This window comes from Carcharhinus amblyrhynchos, chromosome 1 (assembly GCF_965287045.1).
Source record: "Carcharhinus amblyrhynchos chromosome 1, sCarAmb.v2.hapA, whole genome shotgun sequence".
NCBI lineage: Eukaryota > Metazoa > Chordata > Chondrichthyes > Carcharhiniformes > Carcharhinidae > Carcharhinus > Carcharhinus amblyrhynchos.
The window spans coordinates 21,226,479-21,250,276 of NC_137324.1; the positions used below are offsets into that span (position 1 = coordinate 21,226,479).

At 46.0% G+C, this 23,798-nt stretch overlaps 1 protein-coding gene across 1 annotated transcript in view; it reads left to right on the forward strand.

Moving 5' to 3' along the window:
- Positions 1–16,927, forward strand: part of adra1d (adrenoceptor alpha 1D) — a 41,068-nt gene extending 24,141 nt beyond the window's left edge. The window contains exon 2 of the mRNA XM_080197224.1: positions 16,260–16,927. Coding sequence (XP_080053350.1) covers positions 16,260–16,879 — 620 coding nt within the window. The 3' untranslated portion in view covers positions 16,880–16,927. The remainder of the gene's footprint in view (positions 1–16,259) is intronic.
- Positions 16,928–23,798: the final 6,871 nt, after the last annotated feature.

Below are 23,798 nucleotides of genomic sequence, written 5' to 3' on the forward strand. Positions count from 1 at the left end.
CCCTATCCAATCGTTTGATCATCTTGTATGCCTCAATCAGGTCACCTCGTAACCTTCTTCTCTCCAATGAAAATAACCTCAAGTCCCTCAGCCTTTCCTCATAAGACCTTCCCACCATACCAGGCAACATCCTAGTAAACCACTTCTGCACCCTTTCCAATGCTTCCACATCTTTCTTATAATGCGGCGACCAGAACTGTACACAATACTCCAAGTGCGGCCGCACCAGAGTTTTGTACAGTTGTAATATGACCTCACGTCTCTGAAATTCAATCCCTCTACCAATAAAAGCTAACACACCGTACACCTTCTTAACAACCTTATCAACCTGGGTGCCAACTTTCAGGGAGCTATGCACATGTACACCGAGATCTCTCTGCTCGTCAACACTACTAAGAGTCCTTCCATTAGCCCTATATTCTGTACTCCTGTTATTCCTACCAAAGTGAATCACCTCACACTTTTCCGTATTAAACTCCATCTACCACCTCTCGGCCTAGCTCTGCAGCTTATCTATGTCCCTCTGCAAACTGTAACATCCATCCTCACTGTCTACAACAGTAGGTTGATTGGCCATGCTAAATTGCCCCTTCATGTGTAAGTTAGAGAGATACATGGATAGGGCCTGGGTGGTATGTGGGGAGACAGGGATGAGGCCTGGATGGCATTGTTGTCAGTGCAGACTCAATGGGCCAAATGGCCTCCTTCTGCACTGTCGGGATTCTATGACAAAAATCCCATCAGGCCCTATCGCGCCGTAACCCCACCTATTTACCCTGCTAATCCCCTGGACATTGAGGTCAATTTAGCATGGCCAATCAACCTAACCTGCGTATCTTTGGACTGTGGGGGGAAGCTGGAGCACCCCCAGAGGAAACCCACACAGACACGGGGAGAATGTGCAAACTCTACACAGTCATCTGAGGTCAGAATTTAAAGCCGGTCTCTGGCAATGTGAGGCAACAGTGCTAACCACTGTGGCACCATGTGCAAACTGATACATTGTTACTTCAATACACAGACTGTTGTGCATGATGGAGTACCTGGACGCTTAAGTATACATACACTTGAACATACGTTTCTAAATCATATTGCAATTATATAACAATGGAACAATTAGCAGCAGGGCTTTTTATCTGAAATTGTTTAACTCCGTGTTGAGTCATACTGATCTAAAATGCCTATTCAAATGACTACGTGCTGTTCCCTCGGCTTCCACTGAGTTCATTCCAGCAGTGCCGGAGGTTAAGCTCTGAGGTGGGAGTGGGTTGGACAATTAGACCCGTAATGTCAATGTTCTTCTTCTAACTGATGGAAAATGGCCAATTATTGTTCATTATTTCCAAACGGTTGAAACCATGTCTTTCAGTGTTAATACGCAAGAAGTATTTTACATTCAATCTGACCTGCATGGTCAAATTACTGATACAAATGAAGGGTGCAAATGTTGTTAACCTACAGTGAATTACTTTGAATACTAAGTGGTTTTCCTTTTTACCTGTCAACTGTTCCACTGACCAAAACCATCCTGAGAATCCTTATTCACCAATACCAGGAAATACTCTGAAGGAAATAAGAAATGGCAATTGACTGAGAGCTGCTGAAGTTGCCAGTCATTTAATCATAGAATCCCTACAATGTAGAAGGAGTACATTTGGCCCATCAAGCCCACACCGACAACAATCCCACCAAGGTCCTATACCCGAAATCCCATGTATTTCCCCTGCTTGTCCCCCTGACACGAAGGGGCAATTTAGCACGGCCAATTAGCCTAACCTGCACGTTTTTGGAGTGTGGGAAGAAACCGGAGCACCTGGAGGAAACCCACACAGACATGATGTGGGCGCTGCACATGCCTGTGAGCTTTTCTCCAGGAGACCCTGCACTATTCTGAGGTAACAGTCACTTTCCTCTTCAGGGTGTTGGAGAGAAAAGCAGTATTTCCAAAGGGCAAAGGGTCATCCAGACTCAAAACGTTGGATCTACTCTCCCTCCACAAATGCCGCCAGACCTGCTGAGATTTTCCAGCATTTTCCGTCCTTCAGTCACTTAGCCGGGTAGCCCTGGGCCTCCTGTTGGATTAGGTCCCCAGTGGGGTAGAAATCCCAGCCCCCGAAACTACTGGTCAATCAGATGCTGACAGTGCAAGAAGTGCTACCAGGAACAATGACCACTGCCTGTATTACAGTGGGGCCTACCACAGAGGTCGCCCAAATGGAGGGTAGTGTGGGCGGGGTAGGGGTTGCGAGAAGGGGTGGGGGATATGGGTCAGAAGCAAGGGGAGGGAAGTGGTTTTTAGGCCCCCCCCCGCCCCACAGCAATGCTGGTTCCCTCAATCAGGTGCTCACTGCCTGTGGATCTCCAGCCTGCACCCTCCCACCTGACAGCAGATCCTGCTCCCCTACTTTTGAACTCATCCATGCCAGGTGGATATCAAATCCTGCCCTGTATCCCTATATAAATGTCCTCTCAGTATTGATGTACAGCTATTCTTTATCTGCTGACGTTTCCTTGGCAGTCATTATTTAAAGCCTTTCACTGAAGATGTAACTTTAATTCACTAAAACAGCAAACAGATGTGCTGAAGGGTACCAGGCTCAAGAGTCTCTGCCAAAGACTGTCTGCCCTTTGTCTATTTTGCAACTGTGACGACACTTCAAAAGTATTCAACTGGCTGTGAAGCCCTTTGGGATGTCCTGATGCGCCAAGTCAAGCACGTTAAACCCAAACTCTTCTTCTGATTCAGATAGTGCACAGAGAAATTCCAACCCTTCACAACAACTTTATTTCCACACTATAATTTTTTTTTGATTCATTTGTGGGACCTGGCTGTCTGGCCAGCATTTATTGTCCATTCCTAGTTGCCCCTGAGAAGTTGGTGATGAGCTGCCTTCTTGAATCGCTGCAATCCATGTGCTGTACAATGCCGTTAGGGATGGAATTCCAGGATTTTGACACAGCGACCGTGAAGGAATGGCAATATAGAAGGTACACTAAGAGATAGGATTTACAGGCATTTAGAGAGGCAAGGACTGATTAGGCACAGTCAGCATGGCTTTGTCAATTGAGAATCATGTCTCACAAGTTCGAGATTTTTGAAGGGGTAACCAAGAATGTAGTTGAGGGCAGTGCAGTTAAAGTTGTCTACATGGACTTTAGCAAGGCATTTAACAAGGTACCACATGAGCTACTTTGTCCTGGGTGGTATCAAACTTCTTGAGTTGTTGGAACTGCACCCATGATAGGTTGTGGCATAAGGTTAAATCTCACAGGATCCAGGGTGAGGTAGCCAATTGGATACAAAATTGGCTTGATGACAGAAGTCAGAGGGTGTTTATAGAGGGTTGTTTTTCAAACTAGAGGCTTGTGACCAGCGGTGTGCCTCAGGGATTGGCGCTGGGTCCGCTGTTATTTGTCATTTTTATTAATTACAGGATGAGAATTTAGGAGGCATGGTTAGTAAGTTTGCAGATGACACCAAGATTGGTGGCATAGTGGGCAGTGAAGAAGGTTATCTGGGTTTGGAAATGGGATCTTGATCAATTGGGCCAGTGGACGGATGAATAGCAGATGGAGTTTAATTTAGAAAAATGCGAGGTGATGCATTTTGGTAGATTGAACCAGGCAGGACTTATTCACTTAATGGGGGTCACTGGGGAGAGTTGTAGAACAAAAAGATCTAGGACTACAGGTTCATAACTCCTCAAAAGTAGAGTCACAGGTGGACAGGGTGGTGATGAAGGCATTTGGCATGCTTAGTTTCATTGGTCAGAACATTGAATATAGGAGTTGGGACATCTTGTTGAAGTAATACAAGACATTGGTTAAGGCCATACTTGGAATACTGTGTACAGTTCTGGTCACCTTATTATAGAAGGGATATTATTAAACTAGAAAGATTGCAGAAAAGGTTTACTAGGATGCTACCAGGACTTGATGTTTGAGTTACAGGAGAGGCTGGATAGACTGGGACTCTGGAAAGTAGGAGGCTTAGGGGTGATCTTATAGAGGTCTATAAAATAATGAGGAGCCTCGATGAGGTAGATAGTCAACATCTTTTCCCAAAAGCAGGGGAGTCGAAAACTAGAGGGTATCGGTTTAAGGTGAGGGAGAGGTACAGAAGGGTCCAGAGGAGCAGTTTTTCACACAGAAGGTGAATGTCTGGAACAAGCTGTCAGAGGCAATAATAGAGGCAGGTACTGTTTTGTCATTTAAGAAGCATTTGGATAGTTACAAGAATAAGATGGATGTAAAGGGATATGAGCCAAATACAGCCAATTGGCAATAGCTTAATGGTAAAAACTGGCTGGCATGGACAAGTTGGGCTGAAAGGGTCTGCTTTCATGATATAAACATCTACAACTTTGTGACTCTATTTCCAAGTCAGGATGGTGAGTGGCTTGGAGGAGAATTTTTAGATGGCGATGTTCCCATGTATCTGCTGCCCTGGCCCTTATTAGAAGTGGTCATAGGTTTGGCAGGTGCTGTCTAAGGATCTTTGGTGAATTGCTGCAGTACATCTTATAGATAGTACAGACTGCTGCCACTGAGAGTCGGTGGTGGAGGGAGTGGATGTTTTTGGATGTGGTGCCAATCAAGTGGGCTACTTGGTCAAACAAAGAACAAAGAACAAAGAACAACCCAGCACAGGAAACAGGCCCTAATCCCATCGAGCCCGCGCTGCTGCATCACCCTACACCTATTCTACCCTGCATGTCTACGAATGGAACCCCTAACTTAGCCAGATTCAGGGGAGAATAGTGTCAATTTGGTAAAACCAATCAGCCTAAGAGCACATCTTTGGGGTGTGGAAGGAAACCGGAGCGCCCGGAGGAAACCCACGCAACCACAGGGAGAATGCGCAAACTCCCACAGACACAGGCCCAAATCCATGTGTCTGCACAGCTAGCAGTGCTAGTCACTGAGCTGTTGCGGCGCCCGTCTACCGGTCCAGGATCCAGCACACACACCGACACGAAGTACTAGGCCACTCCCGGAACTTCCAAGAGCAGCCCACGCATGACCCACCGTGTGCATGCCCCTCGTTTGACACGAGGTGGACCTCCACCTGCGGAATAAAAAGACAAAAACGTTAATCTTACAAGCCTGCTTTTCCGGTGTCTCCCGAGGTTCTAACCTTATTTAATAGCCCCTACCATAACCCTCCATCCTCGTTTCACTCATGTGTCTATCTAACTGAAACTTAAACAAGTCCAACGTTCCTGCCTCCACCACCCTACTCGGTAGCGCGTTCCATACCCCCACAACTCTCTGCGTAAAGAACCTTCCTCTCACTTCCAAATTATACCTCTCCCCCCTCACCCTTAAATCATGACCTCTCGTGTTTGTACCCAGTTTAGGGAGCAGTCTCTCACTATTAACTCTATCTATTCCCTTCAGTATCTTATATACCTCTATCATGTACCCCCTCAATCTCTGTCTTTCCAAGGAGAAAAGTCCCAGTTTCTCCAACCTTTCCTCGTAACCCAACCCCTCCATGCCAGGCAACATCCTGGTAAACCTCCTCTGCACCCTTTCCAGAGACTCCACGTCCTTCCGGTAGTAAGGTGACCAGAACTGGACGCAGTACTCCAAATGCGGTCTAACCAACGTTCTGTACAACTGAAGCATTAGACGGCAGCTTTTATACTCTATACCCCTTCCTATAAAGGCTAACATCCCATAAGCCTTCCTAACAACCTTCTCCACTTGTGACGCAACCTTCATGGATTTGTGAACCTGCACTCCCAGGTCCCTCTGTATGTCTATACTCCTAAACGGCCTACCTTTTATCACATAGCTCCTCTCTGCATTATTCCTTCCAAAATGCATCACCTCGCATTTGTCAGGATTAATTTCCATCTGCCACCTATCTGCCCAATGCACCAACCTATCTATATCCTGTTGTATCACCTGACAATCCAGTTCAGTACCCGCCAACCCTGCCATCTTGGTGTCATCAGCAAACGCCACCTACACTCTCTTCCAAGTCATTTATGTATACTACAAAGAGTATAAAGGTCCCAGTACTGAGCCCTGCGGCACACCACTTGTCACTGGCCTCCAGCCCAACAAGGTCCCCTCCACAACTACCCTCTGTGTCCTATTACCCTGCCAGTTCTCAATCCACCTAGCTACCTGGCCTCGTATCCCATGCGCCTTAACCTTTTCTACCAGCCTACCATGAGGGACTTTGTCAAACTGAAATCCATATAGATGACATCAACGGCTCTCCCATCGTCAACCGTTTTTGTCACCTCCTCAAAGAATTCCACCAGATTCGTAAGGCAAGACCTCCCTCTAAGAAAGCCATGTTGCGTATCCCTAATCAGATCGCAACGCTCCAAATGCTCATACATCCTACCCCTAAGTATTTTTTCCATTAATTTCCCTACCACCGATGTCAAACTCACCGGTCTATAATTTCCAGGGTTATCCCTACTACCTTTTTTGAACAGCGGTACTACATTTGCTACCCTCCAGTCCTCTGGGACCTCACCTGTGTCCAAAGAAGAGACAAAGATTTGCGCCAGAGGCCCAGCAATTTCATCTTTCACCTCCCTAAGCAGCCTGGGATAAATACCATCAGGCCCCGGAGCTTTATCCGTCCTTACGCTACCTAAAAGCCCTAGCACTTCCTCCCTCGTAATAGATATTTCCTGCAACTGATCCTCAGCTCCCTCCAAGAGACCGCACAATTCCGAACCCCTCTCCTTCGTGAATACCGACGCAAAGTATTCATTCAGGAGCTCCCCCATTCCCTCCGACTCAATACATAACTCTCCACTCTTGTCCCTAAGAGGACCAATTTTCCCTCTAACTACTCTCTTGCCTCTAATATAGGAATAAAATGCCTTTGGATTTTCCTTAATCCTACCAGCCAAAGCCATTTCATGCCCTCTCTTCGCCCTTCTAATTCCCCTTGGTCCTGGATGGTATCAAGCTTCTTGAGTTGTTCGAGCTGCACCTATCAAGGGAAGTGGGGAGTATTCCGTAACACTCCTGCTTTGTGCTTTTTAGATGGTGGACAGGCTCTGGGGAGCCAGGAGGAGAGTTAATCTCTGCAGTATTCCTAGTCTCTGACTTGCTCTTGTAACCACTATGTTTATGTGGTGAGTCCGATTGAGTTTCCGGTCAATGGTAACCCCCAAGGACAGTGGGGCATTCAGTGATGGTGACACCACTGAATTTCAAGGGGCAATTGTTGGAGTGTCTCTTATTGGTGATGGTCATTGCCTGGCATTCAGTTATTGTTCACGGCATTTAATTTTAGCGGTTATTCAAGTAAACAATGTCACTTTCAGCGAAGCAGATCCTTCAACCTATTTGAACCAAAAAGTCAACGTTTGCCAGTATTAGTGAAAACCCATTATTTTGGTATTTCCCTTGTTATTTTAATAACAGCATTAACCCAGCTTCTTTAAGAGAATTAATAACTCCATTAAAAAGTCGAATTTGATACAAATGTGTAAGAAGGGAACACAAGCTTCACTTCATGTTCCCATTGAGTACAGCTTGCTGTTGTGAGCAAGGACCAGTACACAATCTATGGACCTTCAACAGACAGTTATTGCTGACCTGAAACATGATAAATTGTTCGAAGCAAAATTCTAAGTCTCAGCAAAAGACTGCATCATCGCACTGCGCAAAACAAGAAATAACTTTCCATTTGTGTGTCTCCTTTCGCATCAGGATTCTTCAAAGTATGCGACAAGCCATTGATTACTTTTGACACAGAGTCGTTGTTGGACTTTTGGCAACACGGCAGCTAAATTGCACACAGCAAGATCCCACAAACAGTAAATCATTAACTAGTCAATTAATTAATTATTCCTTGACATGAAAATAGAAATTTCAGACTGCAATTTATATGCTGGTTTAAGTTCAATTTTGCCAAGTATACAGTATTTAATTGTATGGTACTAAACTTGATAAATGACATCCCACTTCACAATTGCCCCCAAACTCCCCAAATACCCCCATTCACAACCTGCATTCTCACCCCCCACCCCCCAACCTTCCCCAACCCTCTTCCCCCACCCCCTCACCTACCCACGAACGCCCCCAACTAATCCACCAATTCCCTAAACTCCACCTGTACCCCCCACCTAGCCTCCACCCAATTCAAGCACCTCAACTATCTCCAAACATCTTACCCTCCACATGTCCCCAGCCTCTTGAAACCTCCCACCAACTGGCCAAACTCCCAACCCCACCTACCCCACACCTAACAACCACCCCCATACAATCTCAAACAGCTCTAAAATAATGAGAGAGAGATCTACAAAATTGATAGAGGTCTACAGGATTATGAGAGCCATTGACAGGGTGGATAGTCAAAGGCTTTTTCCAAGGGTGGAACTCTCAATTACAAGGGCGGTTCAAGGTGAGAGGGAGAAAGGGAGATGTGCGTGGGGGGGAGGGGGTAGGTTTTTCACAGAGAAAGTGGTGGGTACCTGGAATGTGCTGCCAGAGAAGATGGTAGAAGCAGGCAACATTTAAGAGGCATCTGGATAGGTTCATGAATAGGGAGGGAATAGAGGAATAAGGACCATAAGGGTAGAAAGACTTTCTTTCGGGCATCATGATTGAGTAAAAAGTCTGACAACACCAGGTTTTAGTCCAACCGATTTATTTGATAGTAAACTCATAAGCTCTGACACAGGCTTGGAGGGCCGAAGAGCTTGTTCCTGTGCTGCACTTTTCTTTAAGAAATCATTCTCACGCACCAGGTTAAAGTACAACAGGTTTGTTTGGAATCACAAGCTTTCGGAGCACCGCTCCTTCACCAGATAGATGCTCACCTGATGAAGGAGCAGTGCTCCGAAAGCTCGTGATTCTAAATAAACCTGTTGGACTTTAACCTGATGTTGTGAGATTTCTTACTGTGCCCACCCCAGTCCAACACCCACATCTCCACATCATGTACTTGTCTTTGTTCGATGGTTCCACGTTTCTTTGCTCTATGACCATTTTGCAACCAAGAAAACTCTCAGTTGATGCCCTGCTGCTTCCAGCCTTTGGGAAGCCTTGTGCTTTTTTGCAGGATTTTCAAAATGAAATTGGAATCACAAAGCTTCCCGAAGGTTGGAAGCAGCAACACGGTGCTACTGATCTGAAAGACCGGCTTTAAAAAAAATCAAACCAGTTTGGCTGACAGCTCTGGGTTTTTTCTAAGCCAGTCTTTCTGATTTGAAACTCACCTAAAGATGAGAAGAAATTACGTTTAAAACAAGAATCACGGGCCCTCCGTTGCCCCAGGTCCCATTGTTTGGCATCTTCTGCACCTATCTTTCCTGGTCCCGAGGACACACCATTAGCATATACAAAGCAGGTGAATGGCCCAAGTGCTTTATATTATAATAGCAGTGAGGCAGTACCATAACACAGAAAAGATCTGCTCAATTCTAGCCTGTGCTTGGTTTAGTGTCTATTGAATGAGGGGGTTAAAATTGCCCCTTAGCAAGGTGGTTTCCAAGGGAATCAATAAATACTCCTTGTTTATGAAAGCTACCAATGGTTATTCAGATGGTAAGATTGGTTAATTATTGCCTTCAGTTACAGGGCATTCCTAATAGCTGTATTTAGAGAGCACCTTGTCACGCTGAAACAACATAAAGCACCCTACACTGTGAACTATTTTCAGACTGCTGAGTCAGCTGGGTTGTCACAGAATAGTTACGGTGCAGAAGGGGCCATTCGGCCCATTGTGTCAGCAACAGCTCTCCAAGCGAGCATCATGACTTGGTGTCATTCTCCCTGTAACCACCCCCTCCCCCAGCTTCGATCCAGCTAACTACAGTTTGAGCTCCTGCTGATACTGAAATTCACTATTGACTTCTCAACTTTGAGCTTGGCATCAGTGAAACATAACCTCTCCATTATCTCATCTGCTCCTCCTATTCTTTCCAGCCTTATCCAGGCTTTGGCCCAATACCAAAGTTTCACAATCACAAACCTCATTGAAGGTCCATCCATGGATTAATAAGTCCAAATGTTTACATCTTCTTTATTCATTTGTGGGACACAGGCATCGCTGACTTGCCAGCATTTATTCCCCATCCTTAGTTGCCCAGGACATAGAACATAGAACACTACAGCACAAACAGGCCCTTCGGCCCATGAGTTGCGCCGATCATATCCATACCTACCAGGCCAAAGAACTATCTATAACTCCCAACCCCATTAAATCCCATGTACTCATCCAGAAGTCTTTTAAAAGACCCCAGTGAGTTTGCCTCTACCACCACCGATGGCAGCCGATTCCACTCACTCACCACCCTCTGAGTGAAAAACTTATCCCCGACATCTCCTCTGTACCTGCTCCCCAGCACCTTAAATCTGTGTCCTATCGTAGCGACCATTTCAGCCCTGGGAAATAGCCTCTGAGAATCCACCCTACCCATACCAGTTGACAGTTGAGAGCCAACCACATTGCTGTGGCTCTGGAGTCACATGTAGGCCAGACCAGGTAAGGACGGCAGATTTCCTTCCCTAAAGGACATTAATGAACCAGATACGGTTTCCAAAAGTAGACAATGGTTTCATGGTCATCAGTTGATTCTTAATTCCAGATGTTTTTTCTTGAATTCAAATTCCACCAGTTGTGTGGTGGGATTGGAACCCAGGTCCCCAAAACATTAGCTTAGTTTCTGGATTAATGGTCTACCGATAATACCACTTGGCCATCGCCTGCCCCGATTGAGGGAAGTAAACCAGTGGTACACCAGCAGATCACTGGTGTGACTGGATTTTCTCCAGTGATCCATACAGTGCAATTCTGGCAATGGGAAAACCATCATTCCACACTGTAGAAGGTTCAGTGTGCTCAATGTGTGTGAAGTCAAATAGATTTAGTAGAGTTCAATAGCAGACTCTCACTGTCAGTGACACCCCATAATATAATGCAAGGAAATAGCAGAAACTGAGTGGTATTAAACTCCCTGGTGTCATTCACCACTTAAAGCTAATGAAGTGGAAACATTCACTCAAATCGCTGAACATAAACCTCTGGCGTGTAATAGGATTTGATCTGGAGAAACAGCAAAAGGGGAAAGTGTATAGGAGATAATCCTACACTAATTATAAATTTAAGTTCAGAGGTCTGTAGCTCTCAAAGGATCTCCTGTTTGAGTTCAAGTGTTTCTATTTGAGTGCCGATACCCGAGGACTTGGATGTACAAAAGACAGCTAATGAGTTCACTCCCCTGGTACAAAGTTTCACCTATCTTGCACACAACATGGTGGTTAGTACTGCTGCCTCACAGCTCCAGGGAACCAAGTTCGATTCCCATCTTGGGCATGGTCTGTGCTGGTTTGGTGCATTGGCCATGCTAAATTCTCCCTCAGTGTACCTGAACAGGTGCCAGAGTGTGGCAACTAGGGGATTGTCACAGTAACTTCATTGCCGTGTTAATGTAAGCCTGCTTGTGACACTAATAAACTGAATGTTAAGGAGCTTTAAGGCACACAGGTTCTGCCGGATTTTCAATCTGTGTCTTTGGTGCTTGGTATGTGCTCCCAGCAGTTGCAACACTTGCTGGGAGAATGCATTAGTAAAACGTGCCATGTGTTGTAACAAGGATTGTAGAATCTTTTTAAGCAGCAGTTACTCAGGTCACAGACCTGAGTACATCGCCTGGGGTTAGTTAGCTCAGTTGGCTAGTGGTATAGAATAATGCCAACATATACTCTGTGGGTTTAATTCCTATTCCAGCTGAGGTTGACTTGGAAACTGCATTCTCACCTTACACCTCAGAATGTAAAAAATGACAAACCACAACTTCCAAAAAAATGGCCAAGGATGAAGTATCAGCAGACAATGAGCCAAGAAGCTTGCTTTGGGCAAAGCATGCATGAATGCATTGATTATAGTCTTGGCAGGGCTGGGGAGATGGGGTTACAGATGGTGCCAAACGCTGGGGGCTAGGGAGGACCCCGGGGCTTAGTGTCTTAAACAGAGTTTTTCATTGTTCTTCAGCTAAGCAGAAAGATCTGCTTTCAAACAAAAATCCTTTGACAAGGAGACTGTTAAATAAGTTAAATGCCCATGGTGTTAAGAGTAAGGCCCTAGCATGGATAGAGGGTTGGCTGACTGGCAGAAGGTAGAGAGTGGGGATAAAGGAGTCTTTATCAGGATGGCAGCCAGTGACTAGTGGTATGCCTCAGCGACCAATGCTGGGACCATAACTTTTCACAATATACATTAACGATTTGGAGGAAGGAACTGAAGGCACTTTGTTAAGTTTGCGGTTGATACAAAGATATGCAGAGGGACAGGTAGTATTGAGGAAGGAGGGGGGCTGCAGAAGGACTTGTACAGGTTAGGAGAGTGGGCAAAGAAATGGCAGATGGAGTACAATGTGGAAAAGTGTGAGGTTATGCACTTTGGAAGGAGGAATGGAGGCATAGACTATTTTCTAAATGGGGAAATGCTTAGGGAAACAGAAGCATAAAAGGAGTTGGATCCTTATTCAAGGTTCTCTTAAGGTTAACGTGCAGGTTCAGTTGGCAGTTAGGAAGGCAAATGCAATGTTAGCACTCACATTGAACAGGGTAGAATACAAGAGCAAGGATGCATTTCTGAATCTGTATAAGGCTCTGGTCAGAACCCATTTGGAGTATTGTGAGCAGTTTTGGGACCCATATCGAAGGAACGATGTGCCTGGATTAGACGGTATTAGCTATAAGGAGAGGCTGGACAATCTAGGGTTGCTTTCTCTGGAGCGGCAGAGACTGAGAATGGACCTAACAGAAGTCTATAAAATTAAGAGAGGTTTCGATGGCGTTGACAGTCGGAATCTTTTTTCCCCAGAGTTGAAATGTCTAATACTAGGGGGAATGCACTTAAGATGAGAGGGGGAAAGTTCAAAAGAGGTGAGGGGCAAGTGTTTTACATACAGAATGATAGGTGTTGGGAACACACCTAAGGTAAGAGGGTAAGTTCAAAGGAGATGTGAGGGGCAGGCGTTTAACACAGAGAGTGGTAAGTGTCTGGAATGCGCTTCCAGGGGTGATGGGGCAGGCAGATCAGATAAGCGTGTTTAATGGGATTCAGGATAAGCACCTCAATATACAAGGATAGAGGATACAGACCAAGGTTAGGCAGCAGGGATTAGTTTAATTTGGTGCCATGTTCAACACAACATCATGGGCCGAAGGGCCTGTTGCTGTGCTGTACAGTTCTATATTCAATGTTCCACTTCCCTAGCATTAGTTAATTGCTCTGTGATTTATTATCCTGAGACAATCATTGTTACAGTCACTGCCTACTACGTGCAGCTGCAGTGAAAAAAAAGACAAAACTCCATTTCTGCAGCACATTTCACAATGTCCCAAATTGTTCTGCAATCAGTTAAATACCATTGAGTTGCAGCCACTGCTATAATGTAGGCAATATTGTTAAATGGAGCAGGCTCGAGGGACCAGATAGTTTACTCCTGCTCCTAATATGTATGTCTGTCTGGATGGATCAGCTGAGCTGGGCTAGGTGGTCTTTGTCCTCCCGTAATTATCTTGTGAACACGGTACGATCATGGTTAGCGTTGCTAATGAAAGTTTACTGTGAACAGGATTTCTGGGTGAAATTAAAGGGGCCTTTAGCTACCTCTTCCTGGCGAAGGGGTCAATCTGTAACCTGTTCTACATTGCACATGATTCTCAAGGATCTTTCCTTTGAGAAAAATCTTTTTCACCCACACGATGATGGGAGTCTGGAACTGAAAGGATGGTAGAGGCAGAAACCCTCACAACATTAGAGAAGCATTTTGACAAGCACTCGAAATGCCACAGCGTACAGAGCAAGTGCTGGAAAATGACATTGGTGAATCATGGCCAGCACACGATGGGCTGGCCATGAATGGGCTGAAGGGCCTCATTCAGAGCTGTAAAAATCTATGACTCAGAAGTAATCAAAAGGAATCTTTCTGGGTCAATGTCATATATTTTATATGTCTCAAAGCAATGCAGGAATGTGGATAGCTTGTAGTTGTGCAACAGGTTAATTTGCAAGATTTTTAAAATATCCTTGTAATCACACAATGTTTACTACACTCACGCTTATTGCTTCTGGTGGTTCTATGCAATATGTTTACTTTGCTCTGAGTCAACACCCAGGCTTAGCTAATCAAGAGCAGTGAGCGTAGAACAGTTACCAGACTCACACAATCAGACACAAAACCACAGAACATGACAGGCGGCACGGTAGCACAGTGGTTAGCACTGCTGCTTCATAGCTTCAGGGACCTGGGTTCAATTCCTGGCTTGGGTCACTGTCTGTGTGGAGTTTGCACATTCTCCTCGTGTCTGCGTGGGTTTCCTCAAGGTGCTCCGGTTCCTCCCACAGTCCAAAGATGTGTGGGTTAGGTTGATTGGCCATGCTAAAATTGCCCCTTAGTGTCCTGGAATGCATAGGTTAGAAGGACTAGTGGGTAAATGTGCAGGGATATGGGGGAGGGCCTGGGTGGGATTGTGGTCGGTGCAGACTCGATGGGCCGAAGGGCCTCTTTCTGCGCTGTAGGGTTCTATGATTCTATGACAGTCAGTCCAGAGTTGCAGAGGTGTTTCTCTGCATCCAACCAGGAATGTCTGGGTCTTCTCTGCCTTGTAGGGAATATCTCCTCGTTACTATTATGTCTCTCACTCCTGCGGAGTGGCACTGACAGCTTTCTGTGCTGTCACATCTCTGCCTACTAGTGGCAAATCAGAGACCTGTATCAGGCCAATTCTTGGGGACTGTTTCTCAGCTGGATGTTAACATAGCCCAGTGGCTAAAATCAATCAGAACTCATATGACAGCTGCCTGGCAAGAATTTCAAAGTCTCCTTACCCTGGCATCCACCCACCGCCCCATTCCCTCATCCCTGGCTTCCCCCGACAATTAAAATCCCCAACCCGACTGGGCTTCTGCACACTTACAGCTCCCTTCATTAGTTTAACTTTCTGGTGTCCCTGGTTCCCTTCTCAGGAATATCCACTTTAATTACAGTCATTATACTTGGAACAGAAGGGGGTAATTAAGCAAAAGACAAGTGTTTTGTAGTATCTCTGAGGGCGCCCAGAAAATCGGGGCTTCTTTACTAATTTTATTCAAGTGGAATGTGACATGATGAATGTTTCCCTCACAACTGAACAAACGAGAGTCTGGAAATTGGATTCAAATGCATTTAGTCAATCATTCTGAAGTGGTTAATTCACCATTCTTTGCAATCGGCTTCTGGCAACAGATGTGGATCTACCAGATTAAACATTGAGAAGACATTTCCACTTGTTGTCAAGATCAAAACAAGATGCCGTAAATATAAACACACCAGCAGCAAATTGAATAGGGAATACCGAAGAGATTTCTTTATCCAAAGCGTTGGGGCATGCACAGTGGCACAGTGGTTAAGCACTGCTGCCTCACACTACCTGAAACACAGGTTCGATTCCCGGCACTGGGTCACTGTCTGTGTGGAGTTTGCACTTTCTCCCCATGTCTGCATGGGTTTCCTCCAGGTGCTCCGGTTTCCTCCCACAGTCCAAAGATGTGCAGGTTAGGTTGATTGGCCATACCAAGAAATTGCCCCTTAGTGTCCAGTAGGTTAGAGGGAATAGTGGGTATAATATGTAGGGATATGGGTGTAGGGCCTGAGTGGGATTGTGTTCGGTGCAGACTCGATGGGCCAAAGGGCCTCTTTCTGCATTGTAGTGATTCTATGATTCTATAATGAGAATGTGGAACTCTCTGCCAGAGGAACAATTGAGAGGAATACCTTTAAGCTTATTTATTAGTCACAAGTAGGCTTACTTCGATGAAGTTACTGCGAAAATTCCCTCATCGCCACATTCCGGCACTTGTCCAGGTACACTGAGGGGGAGAATTTAGCATGGCCAATTCACCTGACCAGCATGTCTTTCGGACTGTGGGGGGAAAACGGAGCACCCGGAGGAAACCCACGCAGACACGGGGAGAACGTGCAGACTCCGCGCCGACAGTGACCCAGGCCGGGAATTGAACCTGGGTCCCTGGCCCTGTGAGACAGCAGTGCTAACCATTGTGCCACAGTGCCACCCCATTGAATACCGTAGATGGTAGGTGGGAGATAGGCAGCAGGAGAGGGAGAGAGTAGCAGAAGGGTTTGCCAATGGTAAAGAGTGGGAGGATGCTCTGGTGGAACATAAATGCCTGCCTTGACTGGATGGGTCAAATGGGCTGTTTCTATACAAATTCTAAATCATGATGACAGACTATTTCACCAATATTTTTAAATGTATTTTAGGTGCTTTCTTTCCATCCATCAAGCCCTCTGACGTGGTTTTCAAGGTGATCTTCTGGCTGGGTTACTTCAACAGCTGCATTAATCCCATAATCTACCCCTGCTCCAGCAAGGAGTTCAAGCGGGCCTTCATCAGGCTGCTCAAGTGCCAGTGCCGGAGGCGACGGCGCCCAGCCTGGCGGGTTTACGATCACCGCGACTGGAGGACCTCCACCCACAGCTCGGAACGTGGCTCCGAGGGTGACGCGCTGAGCAAGTCCATGGTGAGCCGCAGGACCTTGTCGGTGAACAGCTCCTTCGGCCTCAGCCACCGAGGGAGCACCGCCAGCTCGGGCGAGGGCGTCGGCGGAGGGGGCAGCGCCAGTCGGGCGCTCAGCCTTCACGGCTGGAGACTCTTCCCGTCCCTGTCCAAATCGCCCTTCCAGCTGAGAGAGAAAATGAACAACCTCTCCAACAAAATCAGGATGGGGCAGCACAGGCCCTGTACATCTACTGTCAGCAAGATAGACAATGTTGCAGTGGAGTCCATCTCCATCGGAGTATGCCAGGAGTTCAATGAGCACACCGCTTATCAGATATATGAAGTTACTGACTGTTTTGGACTGAAAGAGACGGATATTTAAGGTGGGGAATGAACAAAGTGTATGTTCTGTAAATGTGCTTGACGTGGATCGGTGTTGTGTCTGCGTTGCCAACTTTGGCAAGACTGAAGAAACTAGTTTTCAAAACACAGGCTGGGAATTTCCTTGTGCTGTTGCCTTCCCCATGTTCCTCAGGACGTTGCCAGATCACTGCCCTCCCTCGGTCCCCGCCCCTCCCCCACCCTGCCCACCCATGTTCCACTCGGCTGGAGTAACTTTCACCAGGAGAGCAGTGGACCCCACCCGATGAGGTCGTGTGAGCAGGGTGCCCTGCAAGCTGTGGCTAATGTTACAGTAGCCATTCCCTGAGGAAATTCCTGGCAACAATGTCCAACCTATGAGCGTGGGGCAGAGGGACACAAGCATCATTCATCGGAGCTCAGAGGATTGAGAGGGGATCTCATAGAAAGTTATAAGATTCTAACAGGATCAAACAGGTTAGATTCGGAAAGAATGTTCCCAATGGTGGGGGAGTCCAGAACTCAGGGTCACAGTTTGAGAATAAGGGGTAAACCTTTCAGGACTGAGGTGAGGAGAAATTTCTTCACCCAGAGGAGAAGAATACGTGGAGATCACTATTACAGAGTAGTTGAGGCCAAATCATTGTGTGATTTCAAAAAGGAATTAGCTATTGCTCTTGAGACTAAAGGGACCAAGAGATATGAGGGGGAGAGGGGTTCAGGATATTGAATTTGATAATCAGCTATGATCATAAGGAATGACAGAGCAGGCTCGAAGGGCCGAATGGCCTACTCCTGCTTTCCATGTTTCTATGTTTCTATCCCAGCTAATTTTGTTTTTGATCGATGTCCTCATTCTTCTACTCTGAAAGTGGCACTCAAGTGGCACTCAAATCTAGCTCAGCATACGTGGTGATACCTTCCCATTGATGGCTTATGTGAGTTTTTTTTATTCATTCTTGGGATTGCATTGGGATTTGAAGAATGCATCCCTAATTGCCCTTGGGAAGGTGGGAGAGTCATGGATGATTTGAAATTGAACCAAATGATGTTAGCACAAGAGTACATTGTCAGCACTATCTCTCGGCGAATTCAGGAGGTGGGGGGTGGGGTGGAATTGGGAGGAGGAAATGGAAATGGCACACACTTGGGCATAGCCTTCTCGAGTGGGAATTCAAGTGACGGATGGAGCAGAGAGATTCATCCTGCAACCAACTGTGCTGGGAGAATTTAGCGTGAAGCACTTGAGATGGAAAAGCATCTTGATCCGCAGTGTGCTGACATCCCTCAGCTTGTTCAGCAGAAGATAGGCAGAAGAGATGGAATCTATCCCCAACAAGAAATCTCACAACACCACGTTAAAGTCCAACAGGTTTATTTGGAATCACGAGCTTACAGAGCGCTTTCAGAGACATTCACTCACCTGATGAAGGAGCAGCACTCTGAAAGCTTGCGATTCCAAAAATAAACTTTAACCTGGTGTTGTGAGACTTCTTATTATTCCCACGCCAGTCCAACATCAGCATCTCCACATTATCTGTTCCCAAAACATGCCAAAGGATGGTTATCTTATAGGACACTAATGTTTCCATGTTTAACAGGATAGCCAGGTTTTGCTTTGAAAATAACTATTCTTTAAAGAAAATTATTCTTGGATTTTGAGTGTGGCATCCTGCGTGATGTTCTGGAAAAGAACCGCCTGTGCTCGTTCATAGTCAACCTGCCCTGTTCTGGTTCCCATGCATTCTATTGATGTTATGCCAAATCCCCAGCAGCCTTAAGCATTCCATCTGACTGAAAATAGGAGCTCCACACAAATTGGAGCACTAAAGTTAAAGTTTATGGATTAGTCACAAGTAAAGCTTACATTAACACTGCAATGAAGTTTTTTTAAAGAGATGATTGAACATGTACAAGATGGCACAATGGTTAGCACTGCTGCCCTCACAGCGCCAGGGACCCGGGTTCAATTCCGGCCTTGGATAATTAACGTGTGGAGTTTACACATTCTCCCCGTGTCTACGTGGGTTTCCTCTGTGTGCTTTGGTTTCCTTCCACAATTCACTCCCAAATATGTACAGGTTCGGTGAATTGGCCATGCTAAATTGCCCCTTGATGTGGGGGGATTAGCAGGGTAAATGTGTGGAGTTATGGGGATAGGGATTGGGTGGGATTGTTCATCAGTGTAGGCTCGATGGGGCAAATGGCCCCCTTCTGCACTGTAGGGATTCTCTGATCAAACTCCATGCCAAATTCTATGACTGCCATGGGGTGTTGTTTATGTGGACTTCCCAAAGGTCAAGTCCCTCATAAGAGACTGTTAAAATAGTTTAAAGGCCATTGAAAGGTCAAGTTATTGATCTAGTTAGGTAGTTAATTGAGCAGATTAAGAGAGAGTGGATAATTGGGCAGTTACTCAGGTTGGCAGGATGTAGCAAGTGTTGCCCCCCCAAGGATCTGTGTTGGAGCCTCATCTATTCACCATCTTTATTACTGGCCCCCATAACAATATGAGAAGTCACAAATCCAAATTTTCATTGGGCTGAATATAATCATCCCCACGGAGACAGTTTTGGAGGAAACGGAGTGAGGAAATTCCGAAAGTTGCACATCAGGTAAGCTTCTCAAGGCCGTCCCACCTCTGGCTGAGTTCCCAGGGGGAGGGCTGCCATGGGAATTGGCAACCCGTTCCATGGAGGCAGGCAAACAATTTTCCTCTATTCATTCATGGGATTTGGGTGTCGTTGGCAAGGTCACCATTTGTTGTCCATCTCTAATTGCCCACAAACTGGGCGCCCGTTTCAGAGGGCAGTTCAGAGTGAATCACATTGCTGTCGGGCTAGAGTCAATGTCGGTCACCCTGGGTAAGGATAGCAGATTTCCTTCACTACAAGGCTTGACTGAACCTGATGGGTTAATTAGGCCAATTAAGGCCTCACTTGGATGTCATTTTTCCCATTTTAGATGAGCCCCCTGCTTAGTTTGGACCTTAGGAACATCGGAATTAGAACATAAGAACATAAGAAATAGGAGCAGGAGTAGGCCATCTAGCCCTTCGAGCCTGCCCCGCCATTCAATAAGATCATGGCTGATCTGTCGTGGCTCAGTTCCACATTCCCGCCCTCTCCCCATAACCCTTAATCCCCTCGCTTATCAAAAACCCCGCGTCTTAAAAATATTTAGCGAGGCAGCCTCCACCACTTCAATGGGCAGAGAATTCCAGAGATTCACCACCCTTTGAGTGAAGAAGTTTCCCCTCAACTCCGTTCTAAACCGTCCCCCCCTTTATCTTGAGGCTGTGCCCCCTAGTCCTACTGTCCTTTCTGAGCGGGAAGAGTCTCTCCACCTCTATCCTATCCATCCCATTCATCATCTTATATGTCTCAATGAGATCTCCCCTCATTCTTCTAAACTCTAACGAGTTCAAGCCTAGTTTATTCAGCCTCTCCTCATAGGAGCAGAAGTAGGAAAATTGAGCTCTTTGTGCCGACTCCACCATTCAATTAGACCATGGCTGATCTCTCCCTGGTCTCAAATCCACCTCCTCACCTGTTCTCCATATCCCCTCATTCCTTTTATTATTAGAAATATGCCTATCTCCTCCTTGAAACCATTCGACAATTATGACTCCAACGCGCTATGGAGCAGTGAGTTCCACAAATTCTCCACCCTCTGCTAGAAGCTCAGTTGTGACATGAAGGCACCGCCCCAACAGAGGGCTGAGGGTTTTGGGTGGGGAGGAGGATACCAGAAAGCCAGGTGGAGGGGTGGGGGGGTGGAAAGAGATCTAACCCCTGATCACAGAGCCACACGGATGAAAAGGATACTGGTGGCCTTAATAGCTGAGGGCCTTCTTTACTTCAAAACTCCCAGCAGGCTGCCAAGAGCCATTATGAGGCACCCTAATGCTCTGCTGCCTACCTCAGCAGAGGTAGCTACCCACCTCTCCCAGTGTGGCTGACAACCATTGCCATGCTCAGTGCCCTCTGATTTGCCTGTTGAATTGGCAACCCGCCAGCTGGATGGCAAATGCAGAGGCGGCCTCCTAATTGGCTGCCTCCAGCCAGATGGTTCCAGAGGGCATGCCGCCATTGGGTCAGGATGTGGGAAGGGTCCAAATGCCTGAGAACATTTAAAGTTGAGAAGATTCCATCCATTATGGGCAATCCAGATGGGAGATGGAACGGCGTGGTATCACAGTGGTTAGCACTGCCACCTCACAGCATCAGGGACCCGGGTTTGATTCCTGGATTGGGTCACTGTCTGTGTGGAGTTTGCTCATTCTCCCTATGTCTGCGTGGGTTTCCTCAGGGTGCTTCAGTTTCCTCCCATAGTCCAAAAGATGGTTAGGTGCATTGGCCATGCTAAATTCTCTCTCAGTGGACCCGAACAAGCTCTGGAGTGTGGCGACTAGGGGATGGCAACTTCATTGCAGTGTGTAATAAATAAACAAGCTTTTAAAATGGCAAGGAAATTTATGGATTAAGTGAAGGGGCCAGGTACATAAATCACTAAACTGTCATAACACAGGAAATAATCAGGAAAGCTAATTGAATGTTGAACTTCATATCTAAAAGCCTATAATACAAGAGGACAGGAAGCATGATCCAGCTCTACAAACCCTAGTTAAAACCTGTCTGGAGTATCGTAAATGCTTCTGGGCATCATAGGAAGGATATAGCCTTAGAGGGGGCACACTGTAGATTTTCCACAATGGTAATAGGACTTTATCAGTTAAAACATGAGGAGGGATTATAAAAACTCGAATGGTATTTCCTAGAATTTAGAAGGATTATTTGAGCGAATCATACCTGAAGAACAAATAGAAGAGATAGAGAATACTATTCAAGGATGAGGGGAGATCAGGTCAAAATGAGGACCAGTCCCTTTAGGAGTAAAATTGGAAAACACTTCTACACCAAAGTGTGGAATTTTACAGCTTCTCCCCTCTTCGGGATCAAACCGAAGTCAATGGAGCAGACTCGATGGGCCGAAGGGTCTCTTCTGCACTGTATGATTCTATGAGCAATAAAAGCCTTTTGTGGCCCTGCTCACTGCCATGACAGGGCTGTAAACTCTTGTCCTGAGGATGGTGGAAGATTGGAATTCCACCTTCCAAAAGGCAGAAGATGATATTCAATCGATTAATGTTAAATCTGAGACCGATAGATCTTTCTGAACAAAAAGGGTAAGCGGACGTGGGACAAATGTGAGCTATATAGAGTCACAGATCAACCCTACTCCCTCTGAATGGCGTGACAAGCTTGTTGAACGTATCTCTGTCCCTGTGTGCCTTCACTATAAAGACTTGCAGTGATTTTAGACAGCAGCTGGCTTCTTTCTTAAGAAGGAGCAACTAGAGATGGGTATTAAATATTGCTTTTGCCCACATCCCAAAAATAAATAAAGATTAAATTGGATAGGTGGGTGAAAGATAGAGTAGTATAGGAAAACAGGGAGAAAATGTAACCAGGACTATGTGCTTGCATGGGGGATAAGTGCTCACACAGAGTGGTTAGATTGAATGGCCTGTTTCCATGTTCATAGAATCATAGGAAGCTTACTGCACAGGAAGAGGTTCTCGGCTCATCATGTCTGTGGATTTACCTGAAAAATGAGCCATCCGGCCTAATCCCACTATCCAGTATTTGCTCTGGAGCCCTGTAAGTTAGGGCACTTCAGGTGCATTTTCCAGACAACTTTGAAATGAGATGAATGTTTCTGCCTCAACCACCATTTCGCACAGTGAATTCCAGACCCCACAACCCACTGGGTGAGCAACCATTTTCCCTCAACCTCCCCATAATCCTTCTCTGAATCATTTGAAATCTGAGCCCCGTTAGTCATTGTAAGAAGTCTCACAACACCAGATTAAAGTCCAACAGGTTTATTTGTTATCTCGAGCTTTCAGAGCGCTGCTCCTTCATCAGGTGAGTCCTTCATCCACTCACCTGATGAAGGGGCAGCGCTCCAAAAGCTTGTGATACCAGATAAACCTGTTAGACTTTAACTTGGTGTTGTGAGACTTCTTACTGTGCCCACCTTAGTCCAACGCTGACATCTCCACACCATTAGTCATTGACCTCTCTGCCAAGGTATATAGACCCATGCCATCCACTCTATCCAGACCCCTCACAATTTTGTACATCTCAATCAAACCTCCCCTCAGCCTCCTCTGCTCCAAGGAGAACAAGCCCAGACCATCCAATCTGTCCTCGCAGATGCAATTTTCCAGTCCTGCCAATGTCCTCGTAAATCTCCTCTGTACCCTCTGGCATGCAATGATATAGTTACAAAAGGTCATGCTTGCACACTTTGATGACTATCAGGCATGGGAATACTTGCTGCTCTTCATTACCCCCTTCGGTACTCCAGGAGCACAAAATGTAGCATTCCCGACCACTGCCCCATCTGAAATCAGATGACAGCACACATGGGCGATAGAAGCGTTGCATGTGCTATACAGCTTAGTGGAGCTTTGCCTCTTTCTCCTCTTTCTCCATCAAGGCTGCAATTGATCAGTGCACAGCACAAGCAGATTTATTTCAGGATCAGCTTCAGTTAATGGCTAAGTGCCAATGTGGAACTGAGCATCAACGGAAGGTAACAATTTATGGCCTTATAAATCTAAACAGGCTCAGGTCAATCAATCCTGCTCACTTGTCAGGAAGGTATAGTGAGGCTGAGTTTTCATTACAGCGAGTCTCCACGTTGAGTTTGCTGTGACTGTTTTTATAGTATTTATCAATGCCGTTCTTTCATCAAAATAGCACAAGTCTGGAGCAGGGTATAAATCAGATTTTACAAGTTCTGCAGGTAACCTGTGCTCGCTGCTACCTCCGGTACATCACCAAACACAGAAACCCTTCTGTAACTTTTCCTGAAAAATTAAAAAGACAATGAAGAAATGCAGGAGAGGCTGAAGGATGTGAGTCATTAAA